Below are 25,584 nucleotides of genomic sequence, written 5' to 3'. Positions count from 1 at the left end.
GTGTGGTGGAGTCTCCTTCTTTGGAGGTCTTTAAGCAGAGGCTTGACAACCATATGTCAGGAGTGCTCTGATGGTGTTTCCTGCTTGGCAGGGGGTTGGACTCAATGGCCCTTGTGGTCTCTTCCAACTCTATGATTCTATGTTTCAAGGAATAAAGCGTAAGATATGCAGAAATACAGTAAATGGACAAAAAAAATATCTTATTTCAAACATGGTTTATTTTCAGGAAATACATGAGCCAGCTTACATTTTGTGTAAAACATCTATGGTAGCATGCTGCCTACAACTGCATAGATCTCTGGCAGCCTTTTTACACCAACTTTGGTCATTAATTGTTCCTCATATGAAAGTCAACTGACATAGTACTTGCAGCAAATAAATCAGTATGTGGCCTTAAGGTTGTTTTGGGAAATAGAGTGTGTGTGCATCAAAAAGCATTATGTAGCCACTAGTGTCTTTATTAATACAGATCATTAATTAGCAGGGAAATGGAAGAAAAAGAGATACAAGACAAGATTTCTGTTTGGAGTATTTTCTCTTGTCCAAATCTTTATAGTTATTACTTTAATCATTTATTTTCTACAGGATTCATTCCTAAACTTTAGGATTTCTGGTTAGTGATTCTTCCAGATGTTTAAAGCTAATACTGGAAAAATCCATCTTTTCCTCTGAATGAGAAGTGCCTTGCAATAAAACAGAAAAGCTCTCTTATCTGATTGTAATACTGCATGTGGCTTTTGAGCTGAAATATTCTCCCCAAATTAATGGATTTTTATTACTACTAGGAATGAATGAAATTGCTATGTAGGTCCCCAGATACGATTCAGAGGGACATATTAAAATATGCAGGCAAAAAGGGCAATGATTCCTATAAAATAGTATTAGTTTGTTCATGCCCCACATCAAACATTATCCATCAAGGATTAGGAAGCAGATTTCCTTTTGGAAGAAAATCGTCTCTAGAGCAATGCAGAAGAATGCACAATAGGAAATAAAAATTTCCTGTTATCCTCCACAGTTTTGTGTTGGCAGCAACAGTATGTGTTTGAGATTATACAGAGATCATATGACTGATTCCATATTAAAATTATATACTGAGAATATAAAATGTTGATTTCTCCAGTTTTTAAAAATAAGAAATATAGCCTTATCATTTGACGCTAAAACAACTGAGCAGAAAAATAAACAAGGTACCCTATAGGGAACAGGTGCAAGAAGAGCGTGGGTGAGGCAGAAGGCTCCAATAACTAAGGCTGTGCATAGTATCAGCACTGCGAACAGGGATAGCTAAGTATAACAAAAGTATTTGTATTATTTTTATGAGGTGCAAGAATGATTGCAGAGGTTCCAGAAATCGAGTGCTGAACAGTGACAGGTGACAATGTGTGATGTGGACCGAGCCCACTTCTCACATCAGCACCAGTGACAGACGAGGAAGGCACACAAAAGCGACTTGGAAGACATTCTAAAGTTACGTAAAGTTACTGATGATACAGACTTGAATAAAGAGAATTATCAGCACAGGTAGCAAACAGGGCATTAAGGCTACTAAACAACTCTGTGGTTATGGGTAATCAGTTGAAATCTGGTTTTGTTCAAAGCGAAAATGGGTTGCATAAGAAGACTGTTCAGCCACTAGAAAATAAATAAGGCAATATGTACTAGGGTTTGACTCAACCTCTTTTTGCAACTGTTTTTGGATGTTTTAGAGGAACATCAAAGACTGAAACAGCCCACTTATATTCTTATATACTTTATTTTAGGCTCTACACATCTTGACGTGCAGTAGTGCTTTCATATGTTCTCCCCCAACTTCTACATAGAGTTTGGGTTGACCAAAAAAGGAAGATTTGTTTAGTGCATCAGGCTGGCATCATACCCGAGGTAGGCAACACATCACTATCACATACTAGTGATGACAAGAGTAAGCAGAAGTATTGAAAGGAACTAGAGGCAGCCTTTAAAAACAGTAAAACTGACGGGAGGTGTTTTCTCTTTTTAAATTCACTCTCTTTCCTTCCCTTGTTTTTAACATTCATGTCAAGTAGAGACAGAACAAACCAAATGTAAATCTCGAGACAGAATTAATACATTCAAACATTTTTCCCAGCCATGATTTTGCAGATTTAAGACTAAGTTCATAGAAACAATTAACATTTGTGAGAATGAAATCGCCTTTGAATTTTAAGAGAACCTTTGCCTTGTTCATGCACAGGTTCTTAAACTGAGACTAGAGAGAAACCTCCCCACTCTACAAAAGTTAGTATTTCAATGCACTTAACTTATATTTTGATACATGTTCATATGCTTACAATGTCACTCAGATACCCTGCAAGGAAATGGATGCATGGACAATACAAATATTTCAAAATATGCTCTTGTCTGGAATACAAGGGGATCAAATATATTTTCAAGTACTTAGGGACTTTAATAGAAAAAAGTACAGTTAAGTAAGTGAGGGATGAGTTTTCTTTGGCAAGGATTTTATCAAATTGAAGGAGTTACTGCCTTAAACAAAGCAAAGTGTCAAAGGACCAGTGCGCAGAATGCTCTCACTCCCTTAACCATGGTTATATGATCGGGAGTAGATTGTGGTGTCTCACATTCCTCTCCTCTGGCATGAATTTCCCTGCTATGGCTAAGAGTTGCATTGGTACTGACTTCAACCATGGTTAACACCAGTCAGGTTTTGCCAGTATGAAAAAAAAACAGAGAGTGAAGCTGCTTAAAATAAAACCTTGATTGATATTAACTATAGTTAATATTAGTGTTGCTATAAACCTTCACCATAGTTAACGCTGGTGTAGAAAATTCGTACCGGAGAGGAGTGGGGTGAGATCCCATAGGCTGCTCCAGAAGATCCCATATCTTTCTCTCTTAAGGAGCTCTGTCTCTAGTGATGCCAAAATGCTCTCTTCCCGATGACCATTTGAGGCAGGAACTGGCCAAACAAGGCTGTGACTTCATGATTAAGTGATAAGGAGCATTCCAAGCACAGGGGCCTCAAGTCCCTGCACCTGATCTGTGCATTTTGGGGTGTGTTTTATAAATCTTGTACGTAGGAATATAAAAAAGGATGCTATCTCTCCTCTTCCTGGGCTGTTCAAAGCACCAGTGCCAAAGTTCTTTGTATGTCTAAGACGTAAACGGGCAGGTGGCCCAAGTGCAGTCTCACACGCAATAGCATCAGGAGTGCTTTTGCACCTGTTCAACACTTCTCTCCTGCCTCAAGAACCATTTAAATTTGATGGAGGGTAAGCATCTCAAACAAGGTGTTTCATAGCATTTCAGGGACACCATGTGGTGCAAGCTTAGAAGGTATGCACCCCGATTCTATGCATGCTTAGTTGGAAGAAAGTCCCAGTGAGTTTAATAAGGATTACTTCTAAGCAAGCACGCATGTAAGTATACCTACAACACGGTGATAGTGCCCATTTAGAGAAGTTATTTCAAGTATAACATTCAGTTTTAGATTTCAGCTAATCACTAGCACTTAGCATTTCACATGATCAGGGAGCCTAGTTTTGATTCAAGTTCAAAGGTTTAGTTAAGATTACATTATACTATACTATATATTCCCCTCTTGAGATGGGCTGTCTTCTATTTTATCCAAGCCATCATGTTGAACCTGCAATGTAAAAAGCAATTATCTGTAACACATACCATCATTAATCATGGCATGGACAAGTGTACACTGCAAGGTACAAATGTTATATGGAGAGATGTATGTAATTGCAGCTAAAGCAATACTGTACTTAGAATGTTTGTGCAATAGTATGCTGCTGCCCAAGCTTGAGCATTTACTGCATAGGCAGAGATGCTAAACTAGGTTATTAAAAAAATCAACAATTCCCTCCCACTTCAGCACCCGCAATGAGACATTAAGCAGTCTTTGAAACTGTACATTGAATAAAAAAACTGTACATTGAGTAGTGCCTTAAATACATGTCCAGCTAAACCGAATACTTTTTTGTTGTTGTTAAACATTCAAAAAGAAATTCCCTTATAATTGGTGGTACCTTGAATAACGTACAATTACTCATCCACTGTAAACATATGTAAGCAGTCTATTACATATTGAATCAGATCTCTTTTATATAACAAACACTGAAAATCCAGTTCGCTATCACCATTATGACAATTTTCATGCTTACATAAGATGTTTGGCTAGAAGCTATTTAATAGCAGAAACTGAAAATGTGTCAAGATGATTATTTCATAGTGGCTCATTTAGTTAAGCACCCCCCTTAGTGCTCCTGAATGTTGGTCACTGACATTCGCCTTCATCTGTTCAGTCTCTGTGTTACAACCTCTCGGTACATTATAGATATATAGATGAGTAGCAGAAACACCACAAAGAAATCGTCTAAAAACCCCAAAATTCCAAACAGGGCTTCGGGGAGAAAATCCAGGGGGGATGCCAGGTACAACAAAGCTCCCACGAGGCAGAGGAATATTCGGATGCGGAACATCCAGAAGAGACCGCCAACGGAAAACATTTCTCTGAACGCATGGCGCAATAACGTGGGCAAATCCATAATCCTTTCCATAATCTAAACAAAATGTAGAAAGACCAATTTTTGGTAAATGTTATACATGGTACATTTATCTCAGGGACTTTTGACACATATATTACAAGCTCACGTGCATTTACACAGATTGTAATATTGGTGAAAAAGCACGATAGTGTAATTCCTTCTTGGACTGTGTCCATGACCCTTTCCCCCACTATCTCCCTCTTAAAGATCTATATTCTCATTCATAGGGACTCTGAATATAAACAGCATCTTGGATCAGGGTTTTTTTATACCAAGTACAAGATTAAACAAACACATGGGAAAAACAAAATATTGTTTAAGATTTTACATTCAATACAAAACATACTTAAATAAGACTCAATATTGAAACATCACTTTCTCTAAGTGTTAGAATGCTTTATATCTCAACAATCCTTACCCAAAAGAACCCAGAAGGCAGACCAATATTATTAATCATAATAGATTGCAGAGGGGGAGTGTGAGAGAGTGTGGCTTGCTAAAGCATCACTAATGGGTTGGGGCAAGATTTCAACAAGGATCCTTTAGGCCAGGGGTTGGCAAGGTTTACATCGCCTGGGCCAGTTCACTCCAGTGGAATCCCTCCATGGGTCAGATCGCGTGTGTGCCTGAGCGACCCCCCCCCCCCGATTTCCGGCGTCTTGTGTCTATGCAGACGCATTTTCTGGCGCCGTGGAAGCGAGTCCCTGCACCATGCTGTGCCTGTTTAGCGCAGCACGTGGGGACTCACCGAGCAGATGGCTTGGTTTGGTGGTGGCTCGTGGGCTGGTTAAACAACCCCCGTGGGCAGCTTGTGGCCCATGGGCCTTAGGTTGCCTACCCCTGCTTTAGGCTTACAGCTCCCTCTCTTAACTGCTACATAGCACAAACTCTTTTCTGACAAAGCTTGCTGAGTCTCTAAAGACATACAAAAGGTGGGAACTCTCCATGCCTGGGGCCTCTAAAGCTGGTATTTCTCAATTAAATCCCTTATTTTATTCCCGAAAATTCACCACATCAACAGGGATTATTATTTGTCTTGGGTGGGGGCCACAAATCTGGCTGGTTTTGCTGGCTGACCAAAAAAAAAAAAAAAGTAGTTTCTGGATCCCTCACCACAAAGGCCATTGTCTACTTCCTTCACCTCTGCAACACAGTACAAATGCAAAGAGAATCCCTTGCTCCCTCACCGCAAATGCAAGCTTATGGCTAGGAAAGGGGGCAGGGAAGATTGTTCCTAGAATTACACTACACAGTGCATTACAGAAACAGCTCCAATGCTCCTCTCCACCTTGGAGCTAGAAAGGGATGAAGTGGGGACTAACTCTAGCACAAATGTGGGGACAAGCTCTTCTCCATCTCCAAGGCTGGAAGGACGACTGGACCTGTCTCTGAAGCCCTGTTGCAAAACCACAAACCCAGGCCTTTCTCTCCAGTGCTAAAGAACAAGGCTAGGGTTTGTCCTTCTGCTACCATACTCTTGAGTACCTTCAAAGCACTATAGCCAAACAAGCCCATTCCTCCTTCCAACCTTAGTGCTAGGGAAGGGCAGGGACTGGCCCGTGCTTGCACTGCACTTCAGAGATGCTCCAGCGCTCTGTAATGTTGTGTGCTACTGGTGAATGGAATTTGTACCCCTGGTCCCACTGACTCTATCCCCACACATACCGATCTAGGCTGTCCTGAGAACCTCCTGTTGTAATCGTTGACAGCTTGAAGCACCTGCACTGCATCCTCTTGTTCTTCATTGAAGAGTGGTAAAAATAAAGTTACCTGAACACAATAGAAAACCGATCATTTAATACCTGTATGCAAACTTTCCCCCCTTTCCACTGCAGTGATTTTAAAACAGGGGTGAGGAACCTGTTGGCCCTCCAAATGTTGTTGGATTCTCAACTTCCATCCACCGCTCTCTCGATGGCCACTGCTCAGGAATGATAGAAGCTGAAAAGCCACAGGTTCCCCACCCAAATTTTAAAAGGTTACAGAAAAGCCATACCCTAACAAATGACGTGCTCTAGCATAAGAACAAAACATGTGACTGTAATTATTCTTACTAGGCGTCTCTTACAACTACAGGGGTTACACATACCGTACAGCTCAGACAAATTTGGCAGTTCTGAAAACCAAGGTGCAAAGCACTTGCAAAGTAGTCCAGTACATTAGAGTAGCATTATCCATAGTCCGAAGCAAAACAGGAAACAGCCCACAAGATAAATATAGCACCTCACTATAAATATTCATCTGGATGGCTGCACAAAGGAGACTTTAAAACGTGTTAAATTCTTACCTGTGCATAAAATGTTACCAAGACTACACATGTCCCATATCACATTACACACAAACATGTAGTATTACACAAACACATGTATCATTACAGAGGCATAATTTCCCAAGAATTTGAGCCTAGAGCTGTATTCTGCCATGGGAACTTTGCCTCTGATTTTGATTACAAAGGACGACTAACAGTCGGCCACTGAATCCCCATGCAGTGGGAATCAGGGTTTTTAATTATTACAGAAATGCAAGACTATGTAAGAATATATAGTATTAAATTCTATGCAGAATATAAATATGGTTAATAGGCATATAATGTGTAACAGATTTCACAGGACATCACTATGCCCAGGCCAACAACTTATACTTGCTTAATTTTATACAGATAGATGGAGGTGGGGGAATGTTAGTGTTGCCATATGAGGAATGGGAATGGCACTAGGGAACCCAGCAGGCTCAATGAAGGCCTAATAAACACAATAGGGAAACTCAAATGCAAATGGCACAGATTTGGCCGAAATGAGAATACCCTTTATTAGATGTGGGGACCAGAAGCACATAGTATTCCAAATGTACTCACACAATAGATTAGTACAATGGCATTATGATATTGGCAGTTTTGCGTTCAATTCCTTTCCTCATGATCCCTAGCATGGAATTTGCCCTTTTCAGTTGTTGCACATCTTCATAGAGCTATCTATTACAGCCCCCATATCTCATTCCTAGCCAGACACTGCTAGTTCGGACCCTATGAGCATATATGTGAAATTACTATTTTTTTGCCCCAACATGCATCACTTTGCACTTGAATTGCATTTGCCATTTTACCACACATTCACTAAGTTGGGAGAGATCTTTCTGGAGCTCTTTACAATACCTTTTTAACAGTTTTGAACAATTTAGTATCATCAGCAAACTTGGCCACCTCACTGTTCAGTCCTAACTCTTGATGAAGAAGTTAGAAAGCACAGGTCCCAATACTGATCCTTAAGTGACTCCACTTTCTACATTTCTCCATTTCTCCATTCAGAGAACTGTCCATTTATTGCTACTCTCTCCTTCCTGCTACTTAATCTATTTCTGAACTACAAGAGGACCTCTCCTCTTATTCTATGACTGCTAAGCTTACTAAGGAGTCTTTGGCAAGGGACCTTTTCAAAAGCTTTTTGAAAGTCCAAGTGCATGATATCAACTGGATCACCTCTATCAATATACTGGTTGACTTTCTCAAATAACTCAGATATTGTTAGGACTTCCCCTTGCAGAAGCCATGCTGGTTCTACTTCAGCAAGATTTGTTCTTCTATATACACAGAATCATAGAATTGTAGAGTTGGAAGCGACCACAAGGATCACATAGTCCAACTTCCTGAAATGCAGGAATGTTTTGTTCAACACGTGCTTGGTTATTTTCCCCCTCCTAACCAGTGTTTTCCAAGTGTCACAAAAACAAAGAGCCACAAATAAAAAACGCAAAATAAATAGCAAAGACAGACCTCAGCATAACACTCAAATCGTCAGCGTAACACTCAAAATGGAAGTGTGGCACTCAAATTGGAATGCAACACTGAAAACGGAGCACGTTCAGTTTCTGAAAAGTTCGCAAACCAGAACACTTACTTCTGGGTTTGCAATGTTTGGGTTCCAAGTTGTTTGAGTACCAAGGCGTTTGAGAACCAAGGTACCACTGTATTAGGCCTAGAACTTCATCTAGTGTCCCTGCTATCTGCCTCAGTTCCTCTGACTCTCCTGCAAAAGTTATTCCAGACACTAGAGTTCCTGGGTGCCATTCAAGTCCAGGGTCACCGCCCCTCTGGTTGGTTCCATGACCAAGAGTTTTAAGTAACAATCATTTAGAGTATCTAGAAATTTTACCTATTTGTTGTGACTGGAAGACAAATGTAGCAATACTACCAACATTTCCCCCGTGGGACACTTTATTGGTTCATTTTTTATCTCAAGATCTCCCTGAGCGTTTTGATCAAGGGGACAATAGCACATCTCTAGTACTAAATTGCTTTTGGGGCCCAGTATCACCATCGACAATGATTCTGTGGAGGAGTCCACCCCTTTGGGGAATTTTAGCTTGCTGGACTCAATGTTCTCTTTGATGTACAGAGCAACGCCATCTCCAGTACATCTTTCCTATGGCGTTTATATCTAGAGATAATGTGTTCCACTTGTTCTCTCCACTCCACCATGATTCTGTCATACCTACTACATCAAGACCCTCACTCTCCCTGGAGCTATCACTGAGGAATTGGAACAGAGCTATAATGTCCCTGAGGGCCTCATCCACCACTCTCTCTGCCTCTCTAAGCTTTTCTAGATATGCCGCCTTGGCCTCAAGGAAACAAACTTGTTCCTGAACAGACAGGAGCTCATTGCACCTTGAACACACCCACAACTTCCATCCAAGAGAGTTCTCAAATTTTGGGGTTCTCAAATTTGGCTGGCTTTGCTGGCCAACCAAAAGATGTTGTTTCTAGTCCCCTCCCCACAAAGGGTGGGGGCTTCTTCCTCCATCTCTGTAACACAGTGCCAAGTCAGACAACTCCTGACTCCTCAACCCAAATTCAAGCTTGGGGCTTGGGAAGGGGTGAGAATTGTGCCTTAGAATTAGATTACACAGCCTGGGCTTTTCTCAGAGCCACAGCTGCAAAACTACAAATCCTGGCTGCGCTGTTGATAGCCAAAGAGGAAGGTTAAGACATGTCCTTATCCTGCTTTGCTTCTGGAGCGCCACAGGTACCTCAGAAGCCCAGTCCTTCTTTCAATCTTGCAGCTGGGGAGGGGACTGTCCTTGTGGATTTCAGAGGTACACTAAATGGAAGGACAATCCTCAGCTCCCTCTTCAGCTCCCAAGGCTAGGCTGGATGCAACAGATGGGTGAAACTGTGGGTTCCTGGTCTTCCTGACTCTGTCCCTACACATACCGATCTTGGCTGTCCTGAGAATCTCCTGTTGTAATCACTGACATCCTGAAGCACCTGCACTGCATCCTCTTGCCTCTCACTGAAGAGAGGTAAAAATAAAATTACCTGAACACAATAGTAAATCAGTTACTTAATGATTTTACGTGGATTGTTTCCTTTCTTATACCGTACTTTTAAAAGGTTACAGAATGTAATGTGTGTGGGGTTTTTTAAAGCCAACTAATGATGTGTTGAAGCATAAAAGCAAAATCCAAGCACTAAAATGGGTGCAGTTGTAGTTATCTTCTTATAACCACATAGATTAAAGTTACTGTTGAGCTCAAGGAAATCTGCAAGTTCTGAAAACCAGGGTGTTTGGCTGTGAGCCACCTGCCAAATTAGTCCATGATATTACAGTAGAATTATCCACAACCCAAAGCAAACAGGAAATTCAGTCCATAAGATTGGTTTGAATGGTTGCAGGGGAGAGACTTAAACATTGAACTATTATCTACATATGAAACTATGTTACCAAGACTACACATACACCCTGATCATGTCACTTGCCCTTAGTTTCAGCCGTACTTTTTGTCAGTTTAGAGATATCTTCCCTTAGAGATAGAAGAACTTTAGACCAATCTTATGCTAGTTCTTCACAAATCTATGGGACTAAGCTTGCCATGGCATCTATTTCATCTTGTTTCACTGTGTCTGCTTTACCCCCTTTAAGGTGCTTAGCTGTCATGATGTTGTCTCTGAAACAGGAATTACCAGGGAGGAAGAAATCCAGGAGTCAAAGTTTCCTTTTTCGGTCCTGTGTTTGCACTGCTCACTTTGAACACACTATAAAACATATAGGTGGCAGCATGTTGCTATTATTTTGTGAGCTGGGACAGAGCAGTAGGTTGTACTGTAATTGATGAGGACATCACTATTCTCCCCACTTAAGAGATTTTTGAAACAAATGTCTTTAATTTTTTTTTTTTAAAATGTGCAGGTGCTATGGGATTATTAGTTGGCTTTGATACAAAGATTAATGTAGATGCTGCTCTGGGATTCATAATCTAAAATGATGCCTAGCATTAGATTCTAAAGCAAATGCTATTCTACTCAGGTATCAATGGTATTCTGTATATTCCTGAAACATAAACATGTAAAAACTTTGAAGGGAAAGTTACCAAAAGTTAACATCAGAATTTTGAATATCAGCTTATTACCGTTTGCCTGCAGATAGGGCAATGTATTGCACCTCCCCATGGACCACACCTCCAGTATGCAATAATGCAGGAACCTAGATAAAATAATACCATTACTATTTTCTTAAACTGACAGTATACCAAATAGAAGTTGCTATTTCAACAAACACTCAAAAATGATGAGCTGATCCAAATGATAAGCTGATGCAAAAGTGTCATTTTGTGGGGTGAAAGGACTATTTTCTCCACAACACATTAAATCATCGGTGCAAAGCAATATCTTAATAAATATTTACAAACAATATTGAAATAGGTGCCAATCTACATTTTTAAGCAATTGCCAGCTTTAAATGCCAATTATGCCTAACCTTTCTTATGAAACTGGTATTATGAGTTGCTGTGAGCCTCCTACACAAATAGACATAAAATATATATGAAGTGGGACAGGAATAAAAATGGGCAGTAATTTAATATATTCGCTATAGCAATGATCATTTTTACATTTTTTGACAGAGTTTAAATACCTGTTAGAAATAACTAGTATCTAACACTATCAGCTGAATGAAAACAATCAAAGGGGAATTCCATGCTGCTGTAAAACTAATCCACATTTTCAAAAGGATCTTTTTCTGCACATCTTTTACTTAACACATCTTACCAGCATAACAGAATGCAATAAGTGATGCAAAAACGTATTTTGCTTACCACAAAAAAGATGTCCACAGTTTGTTTCAATGGGAAATGTAGCCTGTTGTAAACACACTGGGCATGACATATCAGTATAGAAACGTTGTCTGTCTTCAAGTACATTCTGCTGGAAGAAATGAGAAGTGTCACCTGTTCAAGCAGAGCAAAGTGCTGTATCTGCCAGAAGCTGCAAACTAATCCTTATTGCAAGATCTGAAGAAAGTGTTTTTCACAAGTATATTTTCCGGACTTTATTCTCACATAAGAACAATCATACAGTAGAAAATGAAGGGCAAAAACCCAACTTGTTAACCTACAGAGTCTAAAAAAGTAAAAACAAAACACTAAGTTAATTAAAGCAATGAGAATATTATATATATATGATATTATAATATTATATATCTATTATATTATGTATATATAATATTTATATATATATATATATATATATATATATATATATATATATATATATATATAATATTTAACTTAATCTGTAAAACCAATGAGAAAACTATCTAACAATGTACGCTGAAAAGGCCTTGTTGGATTAAAAAAAGTCTTAAGGATTTGCCTAAAAGAACCAATTGTTGGGATTCCAAAGTATGGGTGCCACCACACAAAGTTCTTCCATGGGTACTCATTAAATAAATTTCTGACCTAAGGGTTCAAGCAGGATGATACGAGGAAAGGCCACATTAACAACACCATAAAGGTTGGTGTGAAGGTGATTTTGTCCTCAAAGTGCCTAGCAAAAGAGTCACAACACATTCCCAGAAGGTTCAAGTCTGTGTGTACCGAAGCTGGTTTCATCAGACCATGGACCACTTGCTGAAGAGTTCTAAAAGGTAAAGATAAAGGACCCCTGACAGTTAAGTCCAGTCGCAGACGACTCTGGGGTTGTGATGCTCACCTCACTTTACAGGCTGAGGGAGCCGGCGTTTGTCCGCAGACAGTTTTCCCGGGTCATGTGGCCAGCATGACTAAGCTGCCTCTAGCGCAACGGAACACCGAAATCAGAGCAGCGCACGGAAATGCCGTTTACCTTCCCGCCGGAGCGGTACCTATTTATCTACTTGCACTTTTTGGGCGTGCTTTCAAACTGCTAGGTTGGCAGGAGCTGGGACCGAGCAACGGGAGCTCACCCTGTTGCGGAGATTTGAACTGCCGACCTTCTGATCGGCAAGCCCAACAGGCTCTGTGGTTTAGACCACAGCGCCACCCACGTCCCACAAAGGAGGCAAAAGCCTATGGCACCCGGTATTCCTAGGCGGTCTCCCATCCAAGTACTAACCAGGCCTGACCCTGCTTAGCTTTCAAAATCAGACGTGTTCAGGGTAGTATGGCTGTAGAATGAAGAGTTCTACCAAGTGGCTACTTTGGGATGTGATGGTGGCTATGAAGTAGACTTTATTTGCTGCCTACACCACCACACAGGAGGCATGATTATCTATTCTAACTCGTTTGAAGGAGCCTTTGAAGTTCCAGATCAGGTTGACTGTCAGCTGGCCCCACCTGCACCTTCAAAGCTCCCCATTCTCAGGCAAGGAGCCTGCTGAGAATGGGGAAGTCTCCTCACCTGAGGGATGGTTGTGTCTGTGTTTTTATTTTGCTCCTTCCTTAGCACCATTCCCTCCTGGTACTGCACACATACAGAGTCAATCTTTCCCCCCTCCTTTGGGCTTCCTCCAACCCCCAAATGTTTCTTTTCTTTTAAATGTGTACCTCTGTCACTCTCAGTGTTGCCTCAAGCATGCCAATGCTTCCTTCTTGTGCATATGCTATGCCATTTTCTTTACATAAGTCACAGCACCCATCCTTGAACTTGGGAAACAGAGGGAATAGTCTCCAGCTATTACAAAAGGTTCATGAGACATGATTTCTATTCTCTAGCATCTGTGTATTATAACCAGATTTGGCTCTAAAGGAGCACAAAGTCCATGAGGTTCAGATTTGAGAGTTGGCACCAAATGCAATTTATGCAAGGAAGAGCAGATAGCATTATACCTGTTCTGATTGTATTTGTTGTCTAATTGCTCTCACTAGCTCTTGGTTTTCTGGATGAATAGCTGGGTGGGCATTTCTGTTAAGAGAAAATACAGGGCATAATACAGTGCTAACAAAACACTTCAAAATCAGAGCTATACACAATGGAATTCATCTAGCATGTTCATAATTCTAAGACGCTCCAATTAACTGCAGGACAATAGCATTTTATGCAGTAGTAAGTCACTTGATCCAAACTTCAGCGCAAAATTCCTTCCCCCTGTCCCAGAGAGTAAGGGTAGTATCCAATGCTAGTCATACTATCATGAGTAGACCCACTGAAATGAATGACCGTGTCTACCTTAGGTCCATTATTTCAATGTGTCTACTCTGGGTAGAGCTTCATTAGATACAACTCTAACCCTATGTATTTTTTTTTCAAAAAAATACTATTAGCACATAAATGGAAAGCTTTTTAAAAAATATTTGAGTGTTCAAGGCTACAATCTTACTCATTCTTACCTAAGAGTAAGTCCCACCAAGTTCAGTGGGAGTTACTTCTGAGCAGACATGCACAGGATTGTGCTCTAGGATGAAAGTAATGACATCATTCCCTTTTCATTTATGTTAATGAATTTCTTATCCCCATCGAAGTATTTTGCATTAGTTTTCATCATATATTAATTTTGAAAATGGGCTATCTTAAAGCTGAATTTGCAGTTTTAAGTAGCAGCAGCTATGCAAAGAGAGAACTTGGGTGGGAAAATATCATAGTCTTATTATGCTAGTTAATGCTCCAAGCTAGCTAGGCTAAGGGTGTTAACATATACAATTTCTATGACTGGTTTTTCAGGTTAGGGTGTAGATATATAAATATATTTGTAACTCTGCAGTGCAAAGATGCTTTCTTTGTCTCCTTCCCCAATTTGGCTAGTGTTGTAAATATACCAAATATGAGTAGCATGCAGGACTGGAGGTCATCTCATTTGGCCCAAGCTCAGTAAAAGCTTTGTGGGTGAAGGGAGATTTTAATCAACCCTACTGACTTTCTAGTTTAATTCTTTGAAGTGCTGCTTCCAAGAATGTGCAGTCAAAAAACAGGTGTGTTGTATCATTTAAAATATTTTAAATTACTTTAAATATATATGCCTGACACATTACAAATACAGTAGGTCATTGTCAAGTGCTAACAGTATCTCACCTTAAAAGCATGTATGCCAGTGCAGCAAGGAATGTGATGCTGAGCAGCACTGCCAGCAGGACCTGGTCACTTATTCCTTCGATCATTGAATCACTATCTAGGATCAATCTCTGAACTTCTGTTTCTTGGCTGGCCATTCCAAAGCTAGAATCCAGGAAAGACATGCATTCAGATTTATACATGTGCATAAAAATTATTCATGCTTAGCTCACATCTACAACTAAAAAGGAGTAGACAAAAAACCCTTGAAGTTGCCACTGGTCTTCAAACTTTAAAATCAAACTGTGTTCTGTGACAAGATGGCACACTGGTAGATTTCCACATGGCCAAACTCCATGTCACATATACCCTGCTACATTCTAGAATTCTAAAATTCCATGGATTTCATGTGGTGACATGTGTTTCACAGATGACAATTCGGACAATAGGCAGTGGGAATAGCCAATAGCCTAATGACACGTCCAACACAATCCAGTCTCAAATGTGTTGCCAGTGGAAAGTATGCACTAGAAGTGACAAAAATCAAAAGCAGATAGACAAGCCATGTGCTACATAGTAAGACAAACACATATAATATGCATATATGCAATATACGGCACTTATTATCCTTTAGAGGAGGTCAGTCCCATTTAACAGCTAGGCAGCACAGGCACAGTAATAAGGTATTAGTCCAAAATCAGTCAGTTAAGCTATGGCACAGAATTTTGAAGCAGAAATAAGTAGTAATGGTGTGTGCTTTGGGGCATATACAGAGTGCTTTCCCCCCAGCATTAAAAAGTTGCAGCCTACCCTGTCATCACAGAATTAAGAGGATTACAGGGTAATGGTATATCTGCCCTATAGATTAAAGCTCCAGCATCTCCCTTGAAATTGAGTACTAACTCCACCTCCATTGCCAGACAACTGAACTAGAGAACACATACACAGTGTTCCCCTCCATACAATAATCCATGCTTTGTTTTCAGTTTTCCAGCAACTCTTCACAATAACATGGTCTTTCTCCTTCCACTTGTGTTACAGACAAGCTGTCCTTACTTGTTCTCCTTTCCAAACTCCTCCCCCAAAGTCTGGAAACTTAATTTGTGCTAAGACATCACGAGGGCTTAGCCCAGGAGTCTGTTTTCCATACCGGGTCTGAGTCCTGGGAAAGTCCATCTGAGCATATGCAGACCACTTTCCCCTTCCCACTGAACAACCATGGTCTCCTGTTTGCTCACACACTTGGAATTCAAATTCCTTCTCGATGGATGAAAAAGCCACTCCTTCCCAACAAAGTACAATAATGTACTTTCCCTCCCATTTTTATGCAATTTATCAATATATCAGAGAAGTTGATGGCAGACTGAATCAAGCACTTTCCTCATCCAAACTACTCCTATCTTTCATCCTGACCACTTCAATCTTCTGTTGCACCGCCAGCTGGCTTTTCCAGTTTTGGGAGGAAATTAGCTAATCGTAAATGCACTTAATAACACTGAGCCTTCCCTGTATAAGGAAGCTTTTTAATGTGTAATGTTTTATTATGTTTTTATATATGTTGGAAGCAGCCCAGAGTGGCTGGGGCAAAGCAGTCAGATGGGCGGGGTACAAATAATAAAATTATTATTAGTGGTAGTAGCAGTGGTGAGATGTGTAAATGCATTTAAGATGATAATTTTATGCCAATTTCTTTGCTTGCCTTCCCTTTTCCTTTTTATGCTTGCATAAATTGATTTTCAGGTAAGCTTCCCCTCCTCAAAGGACATAGCTGAAAATGCCAATGGGTAAATCCTTTTGTTTAGTGACATGACATTGACAACATTAACTCCTTCTATTTACCTCATCTGGAAGACTCAGCACCATGTCATTAGCAGCTCTCTTCAGGCCCACAGCAAATGTTTCACACACAGCATCTGAGAAACCGCTGTGCTGTACCTGCAAAAAGAGAACATTTTCAGGCTACTTTTTAAAATATACTTCAACACAACATATGTTTACATTATTTTCACACCTGCAGATATAGGCTTGAGTAATTTCTATGCCCACACAGAGTAAAGTGCAGCTGTATGTATATAAAACAAGTCAGGTCTGGATGGAACATGCTAGTAAATCATCCCTATCCACTCAAGAAACATACAGAGGTGCAAACATTAAGAAATTGAGGTGAAATTTGATGAAAGAGCTAACATTTAAAAATATTAAGTTGGATAAACAAGTATCCACTTAATCTGTCTCTGTTTTGGGTCACTCTCCCTCTATCTCCAAGCAATTTGGGAAAAATGCTAGCAGTGTTATCTAGCACCTTTCTGTGCATGGCAATCATTCATGTTTGCCAAAATTCAGAAGACCTGTTAACTACTCCTCAAATATGCATATCTGAAGTATGCTATTAAGTAATCAAGAACAGCTACTCCTTCGCTATGGAGCAAAGATGCTGTTGGGCCTAACCCATGGTTAGCTGTTGTGTGGGAAGTGAGATGAATTGCACTTAACCCTAACAGGGATGTGCTTGAAATAGGATCTGAAACCATGATTTCAAGTTGGTTAAAGAGGAACCACAGTTAACCCTAAACTACAATTGGGTTAATGTTACTACTGATCAGCTTGCTGAAGGTACATCCAGCAGGGGAATTGCATTTGAAAAGGAACAGAGTACGGAGAAGAAAATATGCACGTAACCTGTGACTCAAAATATTTTGAGCAGTACTTGGTTAAGGTTTGCATCCAAGGAAAGGAGACAGACCAAAAGCAACCGCAGTCCCATCAGTGTTTACAAATATACATACATAGACTGGTAAGTGCTGATAAAAGCAGAAGCATTTACTTGTATCTAGCAAAACCAGGATGAGAGCTGCTACGAAAATCAAAAACACAACAAGAAAGCAGAGTGCAGGGGAGAAAAACAATTTTATTGCCTTTAGCAAATAGAATTTTTGAAGGCCGATTTAATTTACTGGCCCCACAGCAAAAAACTCAAGTTATTCACATTCTTTTTTTTATTTCCATCGCTTCTTGAATAAGAACAAAGCACCACAAAACAGCTACATTTTAATTACAACAGATGCTTTTATTCTTGTGAGCAAAGTTTTCTTTCTTTTTTGAAAAAAAAAGCACTGAATTTTAAGGTCACAAAAGAGCATGTTGGTGCAGATGTATTATTTCACTAGGCTTTTGAATAGACAGCTAATAAGAGAGACACTGAAAATACTTTGTTAAATGCTTCTCATGTGGTAAAGCTGGAATTTTGCCACATGGCATGGTTCAGAAATACTTAGAATGCCCTCCAGTGTCGGATGGAATAAATAATTGTAACTGGCCAGTCAAAATAAAATGAAATCTTAATTGCATCTGCTTAGCCTTAGAGGCAGGTCCAGCTAATTTCAGCACGTTACGTAATTTCAAATAATGTGCCCTGATCTTTTTATATCCTTCCAGAGTAACTACATTTATTGTACTCCTTTCTTAATGTTAGATAAAAGACTCCTATGCCCTCTCACCAGGGAGTAAGTCCCATTGAACTCAATGAAATTTAGTTTTCAGTAGACCTTTATAGGTTTGCACTGTCAGCTGGCACTGGCAAACCACAGCTTCTGCTCTTCATGTAAAATGCACAATGGGTATGTAAGACTCTTAATATTTGAGTATACAAGTAACCCTTTTCTATAGCTGCCTTGAATACATGTTGTCTGGTAATCTGCATTCCTGAGTTAATCAAGGCCAATTTAATAAAAGAGACTTAAATTGGCTTTTCTGCGGCTCACATCTGTGTGATGGGGAAAAGAAACGGAAAGCAACAAAAATGTATGTAAGAGTTATTTTCTATAGTGTCATTTTCTATTTCCAGGAGGATCAATTTAAACTGAACAATAGAAGCATGGTGAAAAATGAATTCGCAACATTTAACTGATTGCAAACTCCCATAAGTAACTGTTTTGGAATCTTTTTTGCCCTGAATAGTTAGGCTATGTAGTAAAGCACAGGCAGTGATGTCTATAGTGTAACCATTATAATTTAAAGAAAGTGAGCTTAAATAAATATGCTGATCACCTAACCAGTAAGTGTAAAACATTTTGCCAACATTTTGTCCCCTTCTTCCAAGTTGTGATCACACTTTAGCATGACCAAGAAACAAAAACTAAAATAGGGGTGTGCAGATAAAAGAAAGTACTGTATTCACTCTTGTCTAGTTTTCAGCTTCACCAGATAACCCAGGTTGTAGTATCATACAAGAGGTAGTAAAACCTTTCCCTAGCCATTTTCTCCACACCATGCATAATTTACACGTCTCCCAACCTCTTTTCTAAGTTAAAAAGCCCCAAGTGTTTGACCTTTTCTCCAGTTGCCTCAGTTCTTTGATCATTTTGATCACCCTTTTCCAGCTCCACAATATCCGTTTTGATGTGCAGCAATCGGAACTTTACGAAGTATTCTAACTGTAGCATCCATTTCCTCTCTAGCGAGTGGGAAGTTCAATAGTTGAAACGAGTACGGAAAAATTATCTGCTTCTCACTTTCTTTTAGCTACCCTTTTACATCATGCATGCAGCACAATCCAAGAGCTTCTCAGTTATCTGCTGTTCAGTTTCATTGCTTCACTTTTCACATGGGTTGCTCATTTCACTGTTTTTCAAGTCCTTGAAAGATACAAGGAGAGGTATAGTTGCTGCTATGCCACTATATGGCATAACTGGTTCTTCTGCCCATCTAATTAGGCAAGCGTGAGTGGTTACATGTCAGACTGATGACATTCACCTCCATCAGACAAATTTTAATCTGTGGTTAAAATTTAAATTTCTGATTAAAATTTCAATCAATTAATTTAACATTCAGATAAGAACAATTAAAGCTAAAGTCTTAAAATTAGAGAAAGATTTCTCTACTGCATTTCACATTTTATAAGACTGTTCCTTGAAGATTAACCTCAGTTATCTTCTACACCAGTAGTTTTCAGATTTTCTACCTTCAGAAAACTTTTTTAAGAATGCCTGTCTGCTGAGGAACCTGAGCATCTACTATTGAACCCTATGTGTACTGCAGAGAATTCCGGGGCCTCTTTGTGGGCAACTATTTGGCTTCACCAGTAGCCCATACAAACAATATTGCCCTAGGCCTATGGGATGCCAACCTTTAGGGGCTAGTGATCACTGCCACAAAATAGTTGCTAGTTATAGTTGCTAGTTATAAAGGCTGGTGTGGGTACCTTGCTAACAATTTGCCCAAGACACTGAGTACAAAGCAAAGCTAGAGTCTAACCCCATGAACCCAAATCCAATTTAAATTTGTTAATAATCTGGCATATAGAGTAGATAACTTGTGGGGCATCATGGCAGCCTTATTGAGGCAGCATGGCTCCCTCAGGCACTTCCCATTCCTAGTTCTTGCCTGCAAGTCAAGATAGCAGAGAAAGGTTGGTAGGGATACCTTTTCATGGAATTCCATAATTGTGCAGAAGAACGTAAGCATTTCCTAGAATACAGTTTGGAAAACAGTGGTCTATATTAGAGGTTCTCAAAATGTCTACGTTCAGGGCCCACTTGAGAGGTTGAAAATTACCGAGGCCCATCAGTCACAAAATTGTGGTGCATGGGCAGAGCCAATAACAAAAAGGCAGCAGATGGCAATTTCCAAAGTGGATTGTATAGCAATAGAATATGCAGTTAGTAATTGCCAGCTGATTATGCCAATCTTTGTCATTATCTTCTGCCTCTGCATTACTAGCTCTACTCCTGCACCATTTAGTGACTGGGGAGGGCAGGTACTCAATCATTTTTGGCCTGTATGGGGGGAGAACTCTTTGGTAGAGGCATTATTTAGTTTAGAATAGGGAGTCAAAACAAACCTGAATCAAAAACCATAAGAGAACTGAACCATAACAGAAAGTCTCTGTTGAGTATGAACTGCAACGAAACTTTTTTTAAAAAACAGTTCAAATAAGTATTCATCTAAGCAACAAAACTATTGATGTAGTACACTCTCTGGCTCACACAAAACCAGGACAAGCACATAAAATAAACCCAGTGTGTGGGAGGGTTTATATATTTGGGTTTCTCCCAGAATTTTATACTCTGTCCTTTTAAAGGGCTGGGAAGCATTAAGCAAGGATTGCAATGGAGACCTCCTTCTCCTTATAATAGGGGCTTGGTCAACATACAAGTTAAAAAATGGAAGAGTTGAACATGCAACGCATATGCGAGGTGAAAGAATAATACAAAGTATGCAATACAGTACATATTTATCAAATGTTCTTTACCTGTGCAATTAATGACACCATATATGTAAATTTAAAATAGAAATAGGGAATAAACTGTGAAGCCAAACATGAAAAACCAATATTGCAGAAACAAAGAAAGAGATAAGGAGCTATCAGCGTACACAGAAATGAATAGTTGTGAAACACAAATCTTGATGGGGGAGGTAACAAGCCTTCCTCCAAGAAAAGGGGGAAGGATAGCACTGCTGGATTTGGCTATGTGTGTTCAGCAGAATGCCTGAAGACACCTTTAGTTGCAACACTGTTGGCTTGCTCCATCGCAGTGAGCAAATGATCATCATGCGGCTTTTCTTTTAAATTTATCATGTGAACTTGAATTGTACTAGTTACATTATGTGTACCAAATCAGTTGCTGAACTTTTATTGACATGAATTGGTACCAAACCAGAGCAACTGAACACGAACCCCCAAAATTTATGCTTTTATATTTTTGTTTACACATGGGAACTAAAAGGCAAAGAAAACCAAGAAAAAGCAGTAAGTGTATCCCAGTCCTACCAAAGGCACAGATGAATTCAAGACTCATGCTACTCAGAAAAGATGCCTGATCTATTGATATGTTAATTTATTACTTTAGCACTCTGAAAAGCCCATAGAATGTTCTCACTGTTCTGAGCACCAAGGTGCATCCCTTCCTAAGCAGGAGGACATCCAGAAAGAACACATAGCTAAAACTGTTCTTAAGAAGGGAAGATTTATGAATTGCCACCACACCTCTCATCAGGCAAGAAAGAGAAACTACATTCATGCTGAATGATTTCTTTCTCCATTGACAATAATTCAAAGGTTTGTTCATACCTTCTCTCAGTGTGTGTTTACTCTCTTTCATGTTTACAAAGGGCACAACAGGGAACTAGAAGGTTCCAATAAGCATTCTGAGTTATTCTTCCCTAGGGGTTGGCAAATAATGCTGAAACTAAGAATGGCCTGGATTATTTGGTATTATATTCCTTTTTAGAAAGAAAACACCATTTTTTGTGTACAGGTAACTTTCAGTTTAGGGACGCGGGTGGTGCTGTGGGTTAAACCACAGAGCCTTGGACTTGCCAATCAGAAGGTTGGTGGTTCAAATCTACATGACGGGGTGAGCTCCCGTTGCTCGGTCCCTGCTCCTGCCAACCTAGCAGTTCGAAAGCACGAAGTGCAAGTAGATAAACAGGTACCGCTCCAGCAGGAAGGTAAATGGCGTTTCTGTGTGCTGCTCTGGTTCGCCAGAAGCGGCTTAGTCATGCTGGCCACATGGCCCGGAAGCTGTACGCCGGCTCCCATGGCCAATAAAGCAAGATGAACGCCACAACCCCAGTCGGCCACAACTGGACCTAATGGTCAGGGGTCCCTTTACCTTTATCTAACTCTCAATTTTATGCAGGGGTTATGTTCCAATGATATCACGTAAAGCCAAAATCACATATAGTCAAAACACATTGGGTTCCATGGCAGGTGTGATTGTCAAAGTCCCCCCCCCTGAACGACCACCCCTTTCACTCCTTTTTATTTTTATTTACAGAGCACATAAAACCAAATGTGTGCAAGTTTAATTGCATAAGTTGCAAGTTACATGTACTTCATTTACTCAGTGTCTTAACTACACTGTTAAGAGCCTCACATCTGTTATCTACACAATAAACGAAGAAACCCAAATATATACAAACTGAGTCTATACAATATAGATCTTGTATCAATATTTTAATGTTGTATTTTAATTTTGTTTTTAAGTTGTAATCATTCAACTTGTCTTTATTATTGTTTGTAAGCAGCTCTGAGCCCAGCCTTGGCTGGGGAGGCCGGGGTATAAATAATAATAATAATAATAATAATAACAACAACAATAATAATAATAATTATCTTAAAGGATAGTTAAATATAACAATGCATACAGCTAAAACATTGAAATAAATGTTCCAGGTAAAGACTCAGGAAAATCATTTTAAAACTTACCTAGAACATTAAAGGTTTTGGAATAAGAAAATAAAACAATTTGGAAGGACCTTAGGAGACACCCAATGCAACCTCCACTTCAGTGCAGGATATACTAGATTTCAAGAATCTCCATTAGATGTTGGTCTATACTATTTTAATTAAGGTGCTTCTTACATATTAGCAAACTGTAAATGTGAGTGCACTATCTCTTTGTGACCACAATAAGGACACATAGTGAACATAATCTAAATGACAAAGGAGTGTATTTCACCACCAACTTAAATGTGGAACAGAAAGCTGGTTCAAGTTAAAGAGTAACTTCTAAAGGGTAACTTGAGTCAAATTTGATTCTTATTATGAAAATACTTTGTAACTGCTCTATTTGGGTTATAAAACAAGATACAAGTATCCAAAGGAAATACTGTAAATAAAAACTATTTCCTGTTCATTAGCATGAAGAACTGTATAGGTTGTGATTATGTATACATGGTATTTTACTGAAGGGCGCACCCCACACCTACCACTCTCAGTGCATGTTTCAGATACAGCAGGAATTCTAGCCGGTTTTTTCTATTATTATATAGCTGTGTACATGGTGCTTTATAGAGTAACATAAACTAGACAGGTATATAAGCAGAGAATGAGCAGAGGTGGCATTAAAAGAAGGGCCACAGCTCAGTGGTGCAGCATTTGCTATGCATGCAGAAGGTCCCAGTTTCAATCCCAGGTAGAATTAGGAATATCCCTAGTCTGAAATCCCAGAGAGCTGTTGCCAGTCACTGTAGACAATACTGAGCTTGATGGACCAATGGCCTAATTTGGTATAAGAAGTCTGCAATGATTTGTACTTAGTTTGTAATGAGGTGAGAGAGTTGAATCAGGCACACATTTGGACACCACTAGTCTCTGAAGCTGCTTTAAGAGCATTAAACTCGAAGTCGTGTAAAGCTTCTCTCTAGGGGTAGCAAATATTTGGCCCTCTAGATCTTCCTGGGCCTCCAATCAGCTGCAGCCCTCATGACCAATGGTCAGGAATGATGGGAATTGTAGTCAAACAACACCAAGAGGGCCACAAGCTGTTATTTGAAGCATAGAAGCAGACTCCTAAATTCCCCCTCCCCCAGGGTCAGAAAGCAACAATAAACCCAACATACTAGGCCTTTCTCCTTTGCTATCCCAACTGATATTTAGTAAAGCTTCTGCAAGAACACAATTGTTAATTTCAGTAGGGCTTGCAAGAGCAAGTTTTCCAATAATTTGTACCTTGTGAACCATAATTCAGTACTAGATTGCCTGAGTCACATGCAGCAGGTCCCAAGTTCAATTCCCTAGCAAACCCTGTTAAAGGCACCAGCTTTCAGGAGCTTGGAGAGATTTCTGAGGCTTGGAGAGTTGCTGCCAGTCAGAGTGGACAATACTGGGTTAGATGGCTATTCAGTGTGACCAGGTAGAAGGTGGGTGTGTATATGTGCCATTTTCTACCTTGGAGTGACGCATGAAGATGCAAGATTGACAAGGCAACTCTTGAAGGCATGAATGCATTAGTGACTGAGAAGTGCCACGTTATTCCCAGTTAATCCCAGATAGGAGTTTCACTGTATTTTTTACACACCCCAATACAGCACCACCCAAAAGAGAAGCTCTCTGAGTTTACCCTCCAGAATGCTCAAAACTGGGACTGCATAGACCAGATCCATTTTCAAATTTTCTTTCTTTCCTCAACCCCCATAAGGAGCGCAACCCCACCCCCACCCCCGCTGCAACCTCAGGGTAAATTTACACCCACCCACTCAAAACGCAGCTGCTTACCAGAATAGCAATTTCAGCAGTAAAAAACCAACCAGCCTCGCTTAAATCAAAGTTTTCTAGCGCCTGCGGCATGGAATAAAGCATTTCAATACTTTATGGGGACGAGAAATGCGTTCCCCCAAACTTGTGTGTTGCTCCAGCTGCTTTTTTTGCACTACAGTTCCCATCATCCTTGACCACTGGTCTTGCTAGCTAGGGATGACGGGAGTTGTAGTTCAAAAAAATGCCAGCCGAAGACCCAAGTTTGGGGAAACGCTGCTATACAGAGAAGTACTTCTGCACTGCCAAATAAAAATAAAATAAAACCAACGGGGGTGGGTGTGGACTAAAACTCCCCCTGTTCATTTCAGTGCATCCTCCGCAAGCAAATATTTCACAATACCGTTTGAGAGGCCTGGCGCGAAGGAACCCTAAAGCTACCTCCCTCCAAAAAAATATTATTATTAAAAAAATCTCGTTTCTTCGGCCTAGTCACCCCTGAGAACCGTCAGGACTCGGAATAAGGATCACGTCCCGCCGAAGGGGCTCAGGAAAAGCTGCCTCAGCCCTAGCGAACACGAGTGGGAAGAATATTCAAAGGAAACGAGGGGTGCGCCTCTAATGGCGGGACGGGAGCCGCCGGCCCGCGCCGGGAAAGAGCGCCAAAGTGGGCGCGGCGGGTCGCCTCACGAGCGCTCGGCCACTCGCCTCAGTACCTCAGCTCCTGACGGGCTCAAGCGAGGCCTCTCAGCAACCAGAAGCGGCGGCAGTGGCGGCGGCAGTGGCAGCCTCGGCCGCTTCCCCCCGCGCGCCTCAGCCAACCCGAGCGC

At 40.3% G+C, this 25,584-nt stretch overlaps 1 protein-coding gene across 8 annotated transcripts; it reads right to left on the bottom strand.

Annotated features, from left to right (window-relative positions):
• Window positions 1–200: 200 nt before the first annotated feature.
• Window positions 201–25,520, bottom strand: RNF170 (ring finger protein 170). 8 transcript variants are annotated; one of them, XM_083593968.1, is made up of 9 exons: window positions 25,471–25,520; window positions 16,615–16,704; window positions 14,797–14,940; window positions 13,617–13,692; window positions 11,628–11,736; window positions 10,944–11,017; window positions 9,748–9,852; window positions 6,204–6,308; window positions 201–4,553 (listed from the first exon to the last, which is right to left on the bottom strand). In XM_083593968.1, the coding sequence occupies exons 2-9, from the start codon at window positions 16,617–16,619 to the stop codon at window positions 4,284–4,286; spliced, it is 888 nt and encodes a 295-aa protein (XP_083450094.1). In that variant the 5' UTR covers window positions 16,620–16,704; window positions 25,471–25,520; the 3' UTR covers window positions 201–4,283. The 8 variants fall into 8 exon arrangements, 6 of the variants coding, with proteins under 6 accessions (XP_083450094.1, XP_083450095.1, XP_083450097.1 ...); XM_083593969.1 differs by having other exon boundaries at window positions 11,628–11,733; XR_014543029.1 differs by lacking the exons at window positions 9,748–9,852; window positions 25,471–25,520 and having other exon boundaries at window positions 201–3,125; window positions 3,197–4,553; window positions 16,615–16,710.
• Window positions 25,521–25,584: the final 64 nt, after the last annotated feature.

Source organism: Podarcis filfolensis (assembly GCF_964270895.1).
Source record: "Podarcis filfolensis genome assembly, chromosome: 17".
NCBI classification, from domain to species: Eukaryota; Metazoa; Chordata; class Lepidosauria; order Squamata; family Lacertidae; genus Podarcis; species Podarcis filfolensis.
The sequence above is the reverse complement of the archived record's forward strand: the minus strand, read 5'-3'. Positions and strand labels throughout refer to the sequence as shown.

What these genes read in the sequence shown, in the direction of transcription:
- RNF170 (XM_083593968.1), bottom strand. An exon ending in CTGGCATACATGCTTTTAAG is followed by an intron (nt 13,693 to 14,796) that starts GTGAGATACTGT and finishes TTCTCTTAACAG; the next exon opens with AAATGCCCACCCAGCTATTC. An exon ending in CTGTGGACATCTTTTTTGTG is followed by an intron (nt 11,018 to 11,627) that starts GTAAGCAAAATA and finishes TATTTTATCTAG; the next exon opens with GTTCCTGCATTATTGCATAC.